Source organism: Terrapene carolina, unplaced genomic scaffold, assembly GCF_002925995.2.
Source record: "Terrapene carolina triunguis isolate 2854851 unplaced genomic scaffold, T_m_triunguis-2.0 Scaffold53, whole genome shotgun sequence".
Classification (NCBI taxonomy): domain Eukaryota; kingdom Metazoa; phylum Chordata; order Testudines; family Emydidae; genus Terrapene; species Terrapene triunguis.
Window position 1 is genome coordinate 14,463,037 of NW_020664404.1, and position 16,618 is coordinate 14,479,654.

Genomic DNA, 16,618 nt, shown 5'->3' on the forward strand with positions numbered 1-16,618 from the left:
GCCACAGACACCGTGCCAGTGCCACGGGGAGAAAGGGCTGGGCCACAGACTGGGCCACAGGGGACTGCCATTGAGATGTGCCACAGGTGGGAGGGGCCATGCCACAGACTATGCCATGGGGAGGGGGGGGGCGTGCATGTGGACTGTGCCATAGACCGTGCCACGGGGAGGGGGGACCGTGCATGTGGACTGTGCCATAGACCGTGCCACGGGGAGGGGGGACCGTGCATGTGGACTGTGCCATAGACCGTGCCATGGGGAGGGGGGACCGTACCTTAGACGCTGTGTACGTGGTCTGTGCCACGGCGGGGTGGAGCTGTGCCGCCAGGCGGGACCTAAGGCGCCATAGGGAGCCTACGGGCCCATGACAGGCTACAAGCCCCTGAACAGAAGAGTGACGCACGCGCAGAATCTCATTCCCGGCGCAGGGGCTGGCACATGCGTACAACAGCCCAACTGTCCACCCAGTGGGAGCGGCGCATGCGCAGGGCTCCTGACATACGACTCTCAGCGAAGCTGGGGTGGTGCTTTTGCGGCAGTCGTAAGTGAGTGCTCGCGACAGCCGCTGGAGTCGGACTGGAGGGAGCAGGGGGCCTGGCTTTGTCTGTAAGGATGGGGGCCCCTTGGGCCGGAGTGTCCTTGGTGGGGCTGCGATTGGGGCGTCAGGAAGGGGGTTGGAGTTTGGGACGGGGGAGGGGCTGAGGGACGGGGTTGGGGTTTGGGAGGGGCTGAGGGACGGGGGTGGGGGGTTGGAGTTTGGGGGGAGCGTGAGTGGGCAGGGGACCTGCAGAGGAAATGGGTTCCTGGGGGTTCTTGTTCCAGAGTGAAAGGGAGGTGGGTCTCTCTCTCGTGGGCTGCGGGGATGGGGTAACCAGGCAGGGCAGGGGGTGAGTTTCCGGTCAGTTTCAAGCTGACAGTTGGAATGAGGAAGATTTCAACACTCTCATTGAAACTGACAATAAAACAGCTGCTCTGCTGAGGGGTAGGACAAACTGCCTGGAAATTCATCCCTGTGGCTGGGCTGTAGGTCTGGGGGGCAGTTTGGTGTACTGCTGAATTTTAGGGTGATTCTGGTGGTGATCATGTAATGTGTTGGACCCTTTGTTTCTTCTCACAGAACAGCCAGTTCCAACTGTGCCATGCGGCCGCAGCAGGCACCTGTTTCTGGTAAAGTCTTTGTCCAGCGAGACTACAGTAGTGGCACCAGGTGCCAGTTCCAGACCAAGTTCCCCCTGGAGCTGGAGAACAGGGTAAAAGTTTTGTTTTAACTTATCAGGGATTGTGTTAAGGACAGGATCAAGAAAGGCCTGAGCTAGCTGCACGTGGGTGACCAGAGAGCCTACCTGCTATACATTCCTCCTTGCTTCCTGTGCCCGAAGAAGGGAATGTGATAGGATGTGCTCAGAATGAGTCCTTTATCATTTACAGCCAACCATGTATGTGGTGTTTTCCCAATAACTAAGGTGACAGCTTCCTACGTGCTTATGCAGACTACCCCTGTGCACAATTTTTTTATCAGTTTGAGTTGTTAGCTGTGGGGTGGTAGTTAGAGTAGATGATAGGGAGTCAAGACTGATTATTTTTTATTATTATTATTATTTTTCCTACTTCAGTGACTGGTTTACTGTGTAATCTTTGACAAGTCACTTTACTCTCTGTACCTCAGTGCCTAAATCTGTAAAAGCTGTACCTACCTAACTCGGAGTGGTTGAGTCTTAAAGGGACACTACCAGCTTGAAATCTAACCAATTTTATAAGAGTTAAAAGTAGTCTCTAGTACAGGGGTCAGCAGCCTTTCAGAAGTGGTGTGCCGAGTCTTCATTTATTCACTCTGATTTAAGGTTTCATGTGCCAGTAATACATTTTAACGTTTTTAGAAGGTCTCTTTCTATAAGTCTATAATATATAACTAAACTATTGTTGTATGTAAAGTAAATAAGGTTTTTAAAATGTTTAAGAAGCTTCATTTAAAATTATGCAGAGCCCCCCGGTCCGGTGGCCAGGACCCAGGCAATGCGAGTGCCACTGAAAATCCGCTCGCGTGCCATAGGTTGCCTATCCCTGCTCTAGTATAACACCATACCTGAAATCTACTGCCAATTTTTGTGGTTTTACATTTTCTAAAGTGAACTAACTGGTAAAATAGAAGGAAATATCTTTTGCTCTGCTCTCTTTCAGTGACCTTGCTTGATTCAAGTAATCAGAATAGATTTTTTTTTTTTTTTTTTAAATCCAGGCAAAATGGATTCTCCCTTTAATTGTTTTGCTTAAAATTTTAGGATCCTTGAATGAGGCACTCTAGAAGAGTAATGGAGTATTAAATTGGAAGCCATATATTAAAATGAATTTTAATAGTTAATCTTAAACTGCCTTTGTTCAGTGGATGGCGCTGCTTTGTCTCTGTCTCTGAGATGAAACTTTGCCAATACTTCCTCAACCAAGGCCTCTGCTTAGAAGAAACTTGACACCATGGGAAATTAGATTATCAAAGTGGTTGTAAGCTGCATTCTGTCTTTTATTTTCAGTTAATAGGACTATGGTTTAAATAGTACCAAACTAACCACAGATAAAAATGGAGCCTGCCTTCCAACCCACATTAATAATCTGACTTCTTAAATTTACTGTTAGGGAGCTGCATTTGCTGTGGCCTAACCTATGTAGTCTGGCTGTCACAGCAGCAGTTTTCTGATTAGTATTTTTTTAATATGTTTGAACAAAAATATTGATTGGTTCCTCTTTCACTTCCCTGTATGCAAAATGGGGCTAATGGTGCTTATCACCTCAGTGAGGTGCTTTGAGATCTATGAAGGCAAAGTTCTAGGTAAGAGCCAGTTATTTGTTTTTTTGTTTGTGATTTGACTTTTACATTACATGGTACAGGTATCTCTGCTTTAATGCACAGCCCAGTTATTCTTGCTCTTAGTATAAACTGAAATGGATCATTCATTGTTTTCTATTGGATACCATTGCTTTATACCAGGTACTTTCTATAATTTCTATCTATGATTTTAGGGGAGAGGTTTTTGCTCAGATACAAACAAATCCGTAGCGGTAGTACTTAGTCTGCACTGTACAACAGTGTGTTTCTCATGCACAAAGTATGGGAATGCACAATGTCATCTTGGGTGCATTCAGTGTTAATTATTAGAAAACTGTCAGAAAGATGTAGACGTAGTAATGAATGTTTTCTTGCCAGCCTAGTGGCTTGTGCTGGTGACATAATTGCAGCGGTGAAGTGATACTTTGTCACTGAGTAAAAGGGTGTGGACAGGGCTATAAGGGAGCAATCCGTAGCAGTGCCTTTCAGGAAGGCCTTCCGGTGTCATGATTTGTGTTGGGAATGTAGCTGGTCACTAACAGAAGAAACTGAATAGTAGCAAGGGTGAGAATGGCACCTCACAAGCTGGATAAAATAGCTGAAAACTCTACAGTCCTGTCCAGACTAGCAGCCTTTAGGAGGTAAATCAATACAGTTCTTAAAGAGCGGTTGTGAGTGTGGGAGCTCTGACTATGGGGAAGATATTTATACATGAAGTTCTAGTATAAAATCTAATATGTTTTAAATATTAGTAAACCAATCATTCCAGCTTTCGTAACTTGCTTTATATAGAAGTGGTTTGCGTCTGCATTTGTCTGCTTTCAACTCTGAATATCATACTATGAAAGGGATGGAGACTTTATCTGGCTATCACTCTGCCACCTTTCATTTGCTGTTCACAGTCTTTAAAATACAGAATGTTCAATAAACCTATAGTTCATACCAAACATTCTGAAACATGCATAATTAGAATCAGAGGTGAGTGTTCTTGGCGTCATCTCAGTGTGGGAGGAGTCCTTTCATTATAAAGTCTGATTAAAGCAACTAAACCTACCTAACTCTCAATCTCTTACTCTAGACACTGTAAAGTCTTTATTATAAATACTTACTTTGCGCATATCGGGAATGGTTGAAACACTGAATAAGAAGCAGTGTATTAAAGCTCATGCATTTATCTTAATGCAAGCTAAGGGCTAGATCCCACATCCCTTGTGCACCCAACTCTCCTGTGGACTATAATCTTTATTTTTGATAAAGAAGTAGAAATTCTGTTCATTTGTATAAATTCTTATTTCTTGTCAGCTGCTCTTTTTTGTTGTTGTTCATTGATCATTATTAGAAGACATTTGATTTTGATGTGAAAATCTAGACATAACAATATGCTTAAAATGCTCATTCACATCATTTATGAAACATTGATATTTATGCTTTCTGTAATCCTGAGGAAAGGTGTCCCTTGTAACAATAACACAAACTACATCTGTTTTGCCAGTGAAAAAGAAAGCATGTATTGTTGTGCAGTTATGTCTATCACAGAGCTCTCTCATGGTGAGGCTATTCTGCTGAGCCTGCACTTCAGTGGCCTCACAAGTACCCTCTCAAGTACTTTCTTTCATTTTGTTACTGTCAATTGTAATGTTTTATTAAGCTACAAAATAACCCCTCCTTGCCAATTGCTCTTGTCTTCTATAGCTGGTAAATGTCACTTTGGGTGGTGTTTCCTTCTCTCCTGTCCCGTAGGGAACACTAGTCACCTTGTTTTTTCCTTGTTAATTTTATTAATAACTTGGTTGATCAACTCTACCATAGTAATGCGAAATAGTCAAGGTCTTCAGTGAAGAATTTATTTTTGAAATCTAGAGGACCTTTCCCTCCAGATCAGCCGTTTTCAACTAGGCTGTAGTTTGAACCTAACAACTTACACATAATGCAGTTTAAACAAGGGCTGTAAATGAGACACGGACAATGAAGCACATTGTCAAAGACTGCCTGCTGACTAGGTTCAATGGTGGCCTAGAAGACCTGCATCACGCCACTGAAGATGCCATCGCTTGGCTAGATGACTATGCACATGCTAAATAAATAAATGTGGGAATACACATTTGATCTAATAACTTTAGATCACTTAGCTGCTATTTAACCAAATGCTACAATTTATGGAAGTCATTCAGTACCTAAACAAAACCTTTGCTCTCCATGTTGTGTTTGAAACTGTCTGGAGGTGACATTGCTGGTTAATGGACTGTTCTAGCACAGAAGCTAGATCTCTGTATTGGGGATCAGTGAGTTCTGAATGAGAAATTTGCTGGTCAGTCTTGTTAAATTCAATCTATTTTTCAGATTGATAGGCAGCAGTTTGAAGAGACGGTTCAAACTCTAAATAACCTTTATGCAGAAGCTGAGAAGCTTGGGGGCCAATCTTATCTTGAAGGATGTCTGGCCTGTCTGACTGCCTATACTATCTTTTTGTGTATGGAGACACATTATGAAAAGGTGAGCCTGTTACGTTTCATGCAATAAACTTAAAGCAAATGAAACTCAGTGTTGTATGTGAAAGTTACGATCTGTCAACAGGAGAAGTGTTTTGCTTTTTAACTTTGATTATAAGGTTTTCTCTTATAACAGTATAGTTCATCATTGTAGTACAAATACAGAATAAGCTTTCACCTGCTAGCCTAGCTTCCTGAAAAATCCTGGTCTGTTCTCCTCTCACTTATATCGGAGAGTTGCAAGTATATACGCAGGGAATAAATGCCAACTTGAGTCACTGGTTGGAGAGTAGCAAAGAAATAAAGTGTCATCTTCCAGATGTGTGAAGAGATCATCCTGCTGCTTGGATAAACTATAACCATACAAAGATAATGTGCAGTTTTAGGAGAAAAGTCAAAGATACATTTTCAACCTATCCGTCACCCAGTGTGCCCAGTTGGTTGAACCATTCCTAACCCAATCATGTTTAACTTTAAAATCCATTAGACAAACACTAAACTAGAGAGTTTTACACTGAATGTTTAATTTCTTATGGGATTAAATTACTGATGAGGAGAGAGTTGCTCCACAGCTCTGTAGCCCAAAGAAGGCTCCTCATTCCCCCTAAACACTAGTCACTGGCTTTTGTCCGCCACCACAAATCCTTTGGTGTTTATGCTGCTGTTAGCTTCCTTTTCAGCATCTTCCTCTATTTGTCTTCCACTACTTGTTTTACTACTTGTCTTCCTGTGAGTTTGGATTTAAGTGAGATGTTAAGGTAGATGATGGTGGGGGCATAACTACTCCAAATCTACCTCTCTCATACACTTATACAACACCCTCTATTTGAGATTCTCCAAGCTCCAGATAAACATTCATTAAGGGCCCAATCCAACACCCATTACAATATTTCCAAATAAAATCCAGTTTTTCATTGAGCATTGGATTAGTCCATATGCCCCTCTTGTGAAATCAATATTATGCCCATTATACAGGTCAAACCAAGTGTAGAGATTTTAAGTGACCTGCTTTGTGCTGTGCAGAACTGCTGACTTCCAGTCCTTTGGTGAACCACTAGATCATTCTAAATTATAAAAATGTTGTGGTCTGATTACTTCTCTTTAAAAATGAAGATTTTCATTCTTGTTTAAACACCCTGACACACTGGCTTGAGGAACTAGAGGAACATTCATACTTTCACACCCACATGCATCCATGCTTACATATGTGGTCTGAATTTGGTATTGGCAGTTCCTCTTTATTTTATTTTTATGCAGTCTGAGTTCACAAAGCCAGTGAGTAGATGGTCAAGTCAGTATCTGAATACATTCAGTATCCCTTCTTTAAATGAAAGGAGAGTTTAAAGAAGCCTGATAATTTAATATTGCTGACTGGAAATAAAAACATGTTCCAAATCATTCTATTCAAGATTACTGCTGCATATTATATATGAACAGAAGCCTTTTGTCATCCCTTCTGAGCTGGGTGATAAATTGTGCTTGTTTGCGATATTTTACTTATCTAGATATCTTTGCCCTATCTGATGTAACAAGAGTGACTTTTTAAACCTTAGGCTGCGCCAGCTGAAATATCTTTTTACAACTGAAAACTAGATTGGGACAGGGATGGCAAGGCAGATAATTTTTCTTTTCAAATCTCATTGGAGAAAACAGCATTCCTGGTCATGCTAATGAGAACAGAGCAAAGAGATGGTTAATTCTTGTGACTAACTCTCTCTAACTTTGTGTCTGTTGCTCTTACTACTATACTATGTAATTTGTTTGACTATCTAGTTGGTTTTACAAATAACGTTTTTGACCCTCTCAAAATAAGATTGATTTCCATAATGTGATCATCTTGCCATTTTCTTTAATCGGTATAGTTTTCTAAATACGCAATATTGCGGAAAGCTCACCAGAAAGTTCATCCATCAAAACTTACATTTGATTAAACCGAGCTAGAGTGTGTCCCTAAGTAGTAACCCTTAGCAGAGTATGGATGGATGCATTTCAGGAATTCTTTATTTGAAATCAGTCATGCAGTCATTTTGTAAGAGACTTAAGTAGTAATGGATTGTGGAGATGGATATGACATCTCTAGTTTCCACTTCTTGTGGCTTGACTGAGCAGGAAATGGGAGAGTTGGAGAGATCTGAGCTGGATATCTTTATGGCTTGCTTGCTTCCATTATGTGTCTGAAGAAAGCTGACACATACCCATTGAGAGATAAGAAACAAAACTCTGCCTAGTAAAAGCTTCCTGAACTGAAACATTGGGAGGTTTCCATAACTCTGAAGGAGCAGTGTGTGTGAGAGACCAAAGTGAAACTTCACACTGCTAATAAAATACAAAAGTCACTCAGCTAAGACTGTTTCAGAGATTGTATTGGTTTTCTGCTGTTACTGTGTGTAGTCTGTTCTCTTAAAACAAGATACTCTTTGCTTTATACATACATATAATCTGAATTTCCAGAAGTTAGTTGCATTATGCAAAGCTTTATATTAAAGTGTCCTTGGTGAAATTACTTCCTTGGTTTGGTCCTAATCTGGATGCCTTTCTGGAAGATATGCTTTAGTCAAATACAAGTTATTGGGCTCTGTTCAAGGGTAACTAGGTGAAATTCTACGGTCTGTGTTAGACAGGAAGTCAGACTAGATTATCTAATGGTCCTTGCTGGTGACTATTAGATCTAATATCTCTGAAAGTATTTTAACTTTTCTTGGCCCAGTATATATGCAGACTGTGCGTTCCCACTCTGGTATTTTTATCTTCTAGAACCCTTTTCAGTTTATTTTCCCACCTTTCTTTCTAATGTCTCTTAAATATTTAAATAGATGCATGACTCAGCGGTTGTGGAAATACCATAAAACTGGTAGAACTAGTAATGTTGGAGCTTAGCCAACTGCAAAAGCTGGGTTTGATCTTGTTTTAGGGTTCTGTTAGTTTTTTTTATCAAATAACTTCAAGTACATAATTCACTGAAAGCTATCGGTTTCCCAAACATTTCTGTAGTGAAGTGACAAAAGCAACACCATCTGTCTAAAAGCCTGTCCTGTGTTTGCATTAAATCTACTAATCAGGGTCCTATCTGGGGCAAAGTAGACTGAACCTGTATGAAGCAAGAAGTGTATGGATGGCTCTTCTGTTTTGACTTTAACAATCAGTGTGTGAACTATTTGGATCAAAGCATTTGGAAATTATACTATATAAAACTAGTGCAGTCTGTTTGCCTTGGCTTACACACAGGCCAGAAATGCAAGTTAGCACTTGCCCCAGGCACTATTTTGATAAGGGCAGTGCTCTGTGCTAACATGCAAAAGGATTCATTTAAAGAGAATGCTGGCCTGGGACTCCTGCTGCTCAGACAGATGACAACTGGTACATCACAAAGGTGACATTCATGCAGGGAAAAGCGGTAGCTACATTGTTCATCAGCAGACACGTTTGTTTTATTTGGACTTATAAACAAATAAGCAGCTACCCAAGACACTGGGTACTCCTGCCATAAGTTATTAGAACAAAATATAAAATAGTAGTTTTACACCCCACCCAACAGCCAGCAGAATTCAACCCCTTCAAAACTACCCTCCCTCATCCAAGTGCCACCCCCCCCATTTAATATAGCAGGACTTGTTGGATTAGGAGACAGCAACAGGACCTCTGAGTTTTTGAAGGGTGGGGGAGAAGAGTGCTATCCAGTAAAGAGACGGTTGTTGGACTAGAGGAGTCGAAGCAGTAGAACAAATGGCGCAAAGAAGGCCTGATGTTTTTCTATATTTTCATCAGTGATCTAGAAGTAAATGCAAAAACACTACTTATAAAATTTGTGGATGACACACAGATTGGTGGAGTAGTAAATAATGAGTAAAGGGCAGTCTCACAGAGTGATCTGAATCGCTTAGTAACCTTGGCCCATTCAAACAAAATGTATAATTTTGCATTTAAACTGTAGTAAAAATTCATCTAGGAATAAGGAATGCATACCATACCTACACACAGTGGGGACTGTATTCTGGAAAGAAGTGACTCGAAAAAAATATTTAGGGATCATAACGGACAGGCAACCAAACATGAGCTCCCAGCGCAGTGCTCTGACAAAAAGGGCTAATGTGATCCTTGGCTGTATGAAGAGGGGTGTAGTGAATAGGAGCACAGAGGTTATTTCATTTTACCTTTGTATGTGGCGCTGGTGAGACTGAAACTAGAATGCCACATACCGGTCTAGTGTCAGCATTTTAAAAGGGATGTTGAAAAATCGGAGCAGATACAGAGAAGAGCCGCAAAAATGATTTGGGGGTTGGAGAAAACTCCTTATGGTAAGAAACTTGAAGAGCTTAATCTATTGATCTTGTCAAAAAGAAGAGTGAGCAGGGGACTTGATTAGTGTATTAAGTATCTTCCTGGGGAGAAAATACTAGGTACTAAAGGGTTCTTTAATCTAGTGAAGAAAGACATAACAAGAACCACTGGCAAGAAGCTGAAGCCAGACAAATTCAATTTAGAAATAAGGCTTAGCAGTGAGGATGATTAACCAAACTACCATGGGAAGTTGTGGAGTCTCCATCTCTTGAAGTCTTCAAATCGAGATGCCTTTCAGGAAGTTATACTTTAGCCAGACACAAGTTGTTGGCTTAATATAAGGGTAACTGGGTGAAATTTAATGGCCTGTGATACACAGAAGGTCTGCCTAGATGATTTAATTGCTCCTTCTGGCCTTGAACTCTGAATCCGTGGAAGAAGCATGTGGGGGGGAAACAGTTATTTTTGGAGTAGCTAAGATCAGCGCTTTGTATTTGGCATTCTATTATTAATGGGAAATTGACATGGAAGGAAAGGGGCCTCCTCTCTCTTTTAGAGTCACACCATGACACACACTAAGCAAATTGCTTGTGAGTAATTTAAACTGCATATTTTCATAGCACTATACAGGTCTCTTTTCCAGGCTATAGCCTATATTAACCTCCTGTAGCACAGACACACTATTATACAAATGTACCCCTGCCAGAGAATCTTGTTACGATACAGCTGTCTCCTGACCTCCTTGCAATATAGTTTCAGTGCTGGTATAGACAAGACACTACCCATGTATCCTTCCTGCCAAAAAAGAAAAAAATAGCCTAGCTATACAACAGGGCTACGTCCCAGCTGTGTTAGTGGAGCTGTGTTGCTAGGTCTTCCCTGACCTAGTTGTATTTGTAGTGTAGATGGGGCTTTTAAAGGAAGGCTGATGTGAAAACTGAAACGGAAAAACTGTAAAGTCTGTGTGTTCTGTCACCAGGTTCTTAAGAAAATTGCCAAATTCATTCAGGAACAGAATGAGAAGATCTACGCACCCCAGGGCCTCCTCCTGACGGACCCCATCGAGAGAGGACTAAGAGTTGTATCTTTTTATGGCTTCTTAATCCTCTTCTGAATTCTGTCCTCAGAGCGGTAATACTTACTTCACAGGGGCTGCATCTTACTTCACAGAGGCTGCATTGCACCCTGCAGGCACCCATGATTCTGTGATGTTATAAACACCAAGGAGTATGTGTTTTATAAGGTCTCATGTGTAACATACTCAGCTGTTCCTCTCAAACTTTATTAGGATAAAATTACTATCCATTTAGAAAGTCTCTTTAATAAAATATGAATTGGATAAATCTGTTCCTTGGAGCTTTCTTAGGTGCTATTCAGAAGCAGAGTATCTTCCTTCAACCTCAGCTACCTCTGGAAGATGCAACTTAGCCATTTAGAAAGGCTAGCTGACTTCCTAATAGAAATAAAACATGGAATGTAAATGCTCTGTAGAACTATTTTAAATGTTGGTCTTGGCTTAGAAACAATGCATTGTTGCTCCCACTGGTGCCTATGGTAAAATCTCCTCCACAATCTGCCTGAGTGATGAGGTCTGTCCCCCTGGATTTTGCTCTTGGCTACAGCTGTTCTCCCTACAACTTTTCTTCTAGGCTTTGGACCTCACTGCAAATGGCTTAGCATTCTAGTTACCATTTTTCTTGGTGGTTGTGGGGGCATCTTGTAGCAATAAAAGAGGAAGTATGAGTAATACATTTCATCTGTCAAGAATTCTGAACTCAAAGCCCCTTTGAAATGCATAGGCTCATAGTGTGTGGTGAGTTGTCATCCTAATTAATTGCAGTTCCTTGAGTTTATCTGAGTAGTGGCCCAAATAGCTTACAGCTGTCAGTTGTGTAATTTCATTACCCTTGATGTGCTGTGCATTTTTTTGGGAACTGTAAGTACAGAAAAATGACTTGCATTTGGTAAACAGACTTGTAAATAGTGATTTAATTTGGTAATGTGATTAATAATTGAACAGTGGAAGAGTGCAAAGCAAAAACTTGCCTAATGACCAAGCTGTTTGTTCATAAAAATGTTAACAGCTTTACTGCAATATTACAAAGTCTTTATGCCTCCAAACAGACGTTTTTGTCTAAAGGCAGGTTGTAGCACAGGCCAGAATGCAAAGCCAAAAGCCACGAAGAATGTTTTGCTTACTATAGTTGAGAAATTTAGCAAAATTCCCTCTCTGTAATGGCAGATGTGAGGCTGAAAGATCAAGTGCTTCACTGCCTTGCTTTGTTTCACTTGCCTGTTTTATCTCCATGATTTTTCTATATAGCATGTTTTCTTAACAGCCATGCTGTGCAGATTGAAATTACCATTTACGAAGACAGAGGACTGAGCAGTGGAAGATAAAACTAAGGAGTCTAAGGTAAATATTAACTTTGCATTAGATGTCAAGTCAATAACCTGCTTCTGTAAATTCAGAAGATGCAGGTCTTCTCCCCTGCTGAGACTGAATGTTTATCCAACCACTGCATGTAATCATAAGGCTTTTTAAATAAATCTTATGTGTGGATTAGATTTTAAAATCCCAGCGGAAGTTGTAAAAACACCAATACTTGGCAGTATGCCGCTGAATGATGATGTACTTCAGATGACACCAAATTTAACCTTGATGAAAACCAGATTTTAATTAAACATGCATACACTTAAATCTAATTTATGCCGTACTGCATCAAAAATCATTATCTCCTAGGTTTAGTAGATCCCGATTCTGCTGAACAGTGCAGAACTTTAAAAATCATGTTTAAAATGTAATGATTGAATTTAATCACTGTTTAAATGGCTATTCTGGATTTCAGAGTGACTCCTACTTATGGCATAAGGTGATATGGGACTCCCATTCAGTCTAATATGCTAACACTGCAGTCACACTAGTGTGTGAATGCTATCGGCTCTTTCAAGCTAAGTAGTAGAGTCAACCCAGGTCAGTACTTGGGTGGGAGACATCTAAGAAAAATCCAGGAGCTGCAAGATGTAGTGTTGGCAATTTAGTAGGTGCTGTGGTGCCGCTTGCTCCCTATAGTCAGTACTGAATCAGTGCCACAGCCTGAGGTTAGGGACTCTTGCTGGAGCTGCCATCTTCTGCTTAAAGCTTCCTCTTGCACTTTTTCATAGGAGTCAAGATATTAACCCCAGTATCCTGACTCCAATTCCCTTTTTGGTTCAACTAGATAAAGTATTCACTTCCTGTGCACTGCTAAAGTCGCTGCATTTCAATGCTGGTTGAAGTGATCCCCCATTTATCTCTTAATTACAACCAAGGTTGTGACTCTTCATGTTCGTAAAGCACTTAGTGCCTCCCACCCAAGAATCTCAGTCTCAGTACAAAGTATTTTATCTGCTGGCCTGAGTAGGAATATCACACATCAGCAGCCAAATTCTACCTAACATGTACAGTTGAATTCCACCCAACACTCTTCCCTCCTTTGCTTTGCTGGGTGCCTCTTGATTAACCTGTGCCTACAATTCTTCTAAATGGGATTTTTTTCACAGGCTTGTCTACACTGTGCATAAAGCATATTAGAGAGTTTTACAAATCACATGCGAGTAACCTGCTGTGCTCTAATCACCCCATGGAGACCCTGCTGGTGTGAACTAAAAGATACCTAGTCTGCATTAACATCGTCTGGGTATTTTTTAGTTCCTCCCCTCTTTCCCCCCCATCAGGGTCTACATGGGGCAGTTAGAGCACAGCATGTTAGAGCACTCTACAAATCACACCCCTCTAATGTGCTTTGCCAGCACCATGGAGACAAGCCCTGGGGCTTGGTCTATGCTACAGACTTATGTCGGTATAACTATGTCAGGGTATAGACGCTCTGCACCCCTGAGTGATGCAGTTATACGGCCCAAACTGTTGGTGTAGACAGCGCTATGTTGCCGGAGGGCTTCTCCCATCGACATAGCTCCTGCCTTTCAGGGAGGTGGGATATCTACACTGACAGGAGAAGCTCTCCCATCAGCTTAGGTAGCGTCTTCACTAAGCACTACAGCAGCACAACTGCATCAGTGCAGTGTGCTGCTGCAGTGCTGTACATATAGACAAGCCCTGAGAGGCTCACCAAGCCATGACGGGAAACTTTCCTAGAGTAGATGGCTGAATATTCTTTTAGCTGCACAATAAGCTGTGGGATATCGGAGTAGTTTGTAACAATGTGTTACTTAGGGTATGTCTACACTTACCCGGTAGTTCGGCGGCGAGCGATCGAACTTCTGGGTTCGACTTATCGCGTCTTGTCTGGACGCGATAAGTCGAACCAGGAAGTGCTCGCCGTCGACTGCGGTACTCCAGCTAGACGAGAGGAGTACCGCGGAGTCGACGGGGGAGCCTGCCTGCCGCGTGTGGACCGAGGTAAGATCGAACTAAGGTACTTCGAACTTCAGCTACGTTATTCACGTAGCTGAAGTTGCGTACCTAAGTTCGATTTGGGGGGTTAGTGTAGACCAAGCCTTAGAGATGACTCTTCTGATTTAGAATGTCCAAACTGATTGCTCTAGTTATTAGCACTCTGGAGCCTGATATTCTGTGTGGTTTTTGTTTTCTGCCATTGGGAGCAAGTTTGTTTTATCAGTTGCAGCTGCATCTGCTTGGCACAATCCATTTGTCATGAGTCATTTCACAGCTATTATTGCTAAACAATGTTTTTCCTAGGTGGTGTAGGTTTTGAGCAATTACACACAAGAGCCTACTCTATCAAAGTTCAAACAACTGTGAAATTTCTAAAATGGGGAAAGATTTACATTAGGAACTTCTGGATAGTTTCATGAATTGCAAATATTTTTGTTCAGCATAACTTTGTTTTTGAAGCTGCATATGTATCAGGAGCATGCCCAATATGGAACCAAGGGTCTTATTAGGTATCTATCTTCCCAAACTTAAATCACCAGCACCCCCAACCTGCAGCCTGCAAAGTGTCCTAGACAATCTGTTTGACTGCTGAATAGCGCGTGTGGGTTACATATACAGTTTAGTGAGAGAATCTAGAACAGCAGGGAATATGCCTACAACTGAAAATAGGATGCACTTTCTAAGTCAGATTCTGATTTCAGCAACGTCAGTGTAAATTCAGAGTAACTCTCACCAGTATTGCTAATATCAGAATCTGGCCTGCTGATTCAGTGATCCATTGAAGATTCGTTTGGTGGGAAGTCAGGCTCTGAGCTTACTCAACAATGTCGAGAAATTGCATTAGTGCAATCCCTCCAGCCTGTCACTGCCACCAACTTGCATCTTACATGCCCATGCTAGGAGCAGAGATGCAAATTGCCAGTAGCTCTTACCAGTACACACTAAATAGTCCAACTCTCTGGATACTTTAGCTGTAAGTAAACTCTAGCTTTGATTACTTTGTTTGGAAAGACCATGATCTGAGAGACTTCTGACTGGTGTGTCTGAATCTTCTTGCAGGTCCCTCGGGGAGATTTTCAGAGGTACAAAGGGGAAGTGGAGTTGAGTGCCTACCTGCTCTTTGTGCCTCAGTAATCTTCCCTAGCAGAGTGTCATCATCCCACTCTGCAGAACCAAAATATCTGGGTGTCCCTCACCAAGTCTGCTAAAAATATTCAGTGTTCACTTATGAAAAGTGGATTAATTTGCATTAATTTTAGAATTACATAATTAGTATCCTTATTGGCTTCCAAAGTACTTTACATCCACTCCTTACATCTGGACACACAGGCGTTTGTATTGCAGTGGCAGCCAAAGGCTCCGGATGAAATTGAACCCTTTGGGCTAGGTGCCATACAAAAGCAGCCAGACATAGTCCCCTGCTCCAAAGGGGGTTACAGTGAAATGGGGAGGTGTACTAGTGGCCTGCCTCTTTAAGGGCCAGAGGCTTGGAGCCAGCCAGCCCTGGTCAATTGTCAGTCACCTGGGAAGGGAGTAGGTAACTGTAAAAACCGGCAAGTGTCTCTGTTGAATGTGGATGGCTGGGGAAGCTTCAGGAAGGGATGGTGGCCTGCAGTAGTCCCTGAAGAAGGAAGACTCCTGGTGGTAAACTTGGCAGGATAGGAAGCCCTACTTGGAAGCTTTATCATTTGTGGTCATTTGGACAATAAACAGCCCAGAACCAAGGGGTAAAGCCTCACTTGGTGTGGCTGATAATTCGCAAGGCTCCTGAGGAAGCCAGCTGCTTATAGGAGGAATGACATGGTAATGGTAGTGGTCTTGTGGCCACAGAGGTAGCTGTTTCACTATGTGATGGTTCCAAATCATTTTAATCTTGTTCCTTAAACAAATTAAACTCTCCTGGCCAGTCATCATTAGGTGGCTGATTGTAGATGCCACAGCAGAAGTGGGTCCTGAGAGGATAATGGCTTTATGGATTAAGACGAGGAGGCTGTTCCATGCATAAGGCTTACGGTAGAAGAAGCAGTGAAGTGGGCATGCTGGCCTCATTGGCAGAGGATGCAGGGGAGACACCAAGAAGTATTATGCCCTGTCTTGCAGAAGGGGACCTACAGGTGAAGCCACTTGCCAAGTTAGTTATATTCCCAGCTGTGCCACTAAGTGCTGGCTCCCAGGCCCTTATTGTGAACCATTACACATGCTACCTCCTCCCTGCTGCAGTACTTCTGGGAGAACAGACACCATTATGTGAAGGTTCCATGAATGGTTCATGCAGTGTCCCTAATGTTAAACTTGTTCTGTCTTGCTTTCTAGCACCCAGCTAGGTGGTGGACTTGCTGTACCAAAAGGTTCACCTACCTCCTGTCTAGAGCATCATTCCTCTCCGTTGCCAGATCCATGGTGCAATCCACTAAAGGACTAACTTCCTAGACTTCTGCTCCACATGGGGTGAACCTCTGGCTGGTCAGCATCCATTTTGTGTCCTTATGACAAGCTTTAAGTGATGGGATCATCTTAATTTCCAAGGAAAAGGCAGTTGAGCTGTTTGCACTTGAAATTAACTGGCAGATCAGCCACCTGAGAGCAGTACTGTTCCTCCACAGCCACTCAGGCTTTCCTATACATCAAACAGAC

The 16,618-nt window shown here is 42.0% G+C and overlaps 1 protein-coding gene across 1 annotated transcript; it reads left to right on the forward strand.

The window, feature by feature from the left end:
* Window positions 1–514: 514 nt before the first annotated feature.
* GOLGA7 (golgin A7) lies at window positions 515–16,618 on the forward strand. The gene is made up of 6 exons (XM_024203640.2): window positions 515–606; window positions 1,118–1,250; window positions 5,159–5,311; window positions 10,565–10,666; window positions 11,938–12,001; window positions 16,298–16,618. The coding sequence occupies exons 2-5, from the start codon at window positions 1,140–1,142 to the stop codon at window positions 11,983–11,985; spliced, it is 414 nt and encodes a 137-aa protein (XP_024059408.1). The 5' UTR covers window positions 515–606; window positions 1,118–1,139; the 3' UTR covers window positions 11,986–12,001; window positions 16,298–16,618.

What these genes read in the sequence shown, in the direction of transcription:
- GOLGA7 (XM_024203640.2), top strand. Translation starts at nt 1,140, where the DNA reads ATGCGGCCGCAGCAGGCACCTGTTTCTGGTAAAGTCTTTGTCCAGCGA. An exon ending in TGGAGACACATTATGAAAAG is followed by an intron (nt 5,312 to 10,564) that starts GTGAGCCTGTTA and finishes TTCTGTCACCAG; the next exon opens with GTTCTTAAGAAAATTGCCAA. An exon ending in TCGAGAGAGGACTAAGAGTT is followed by an intron (nt 10,667 to 11,937) that starts GTATCTTTTTAT and finishes CATGCTGTGCAG; the next exon opens with ATTGAAATTACCATTTACGA.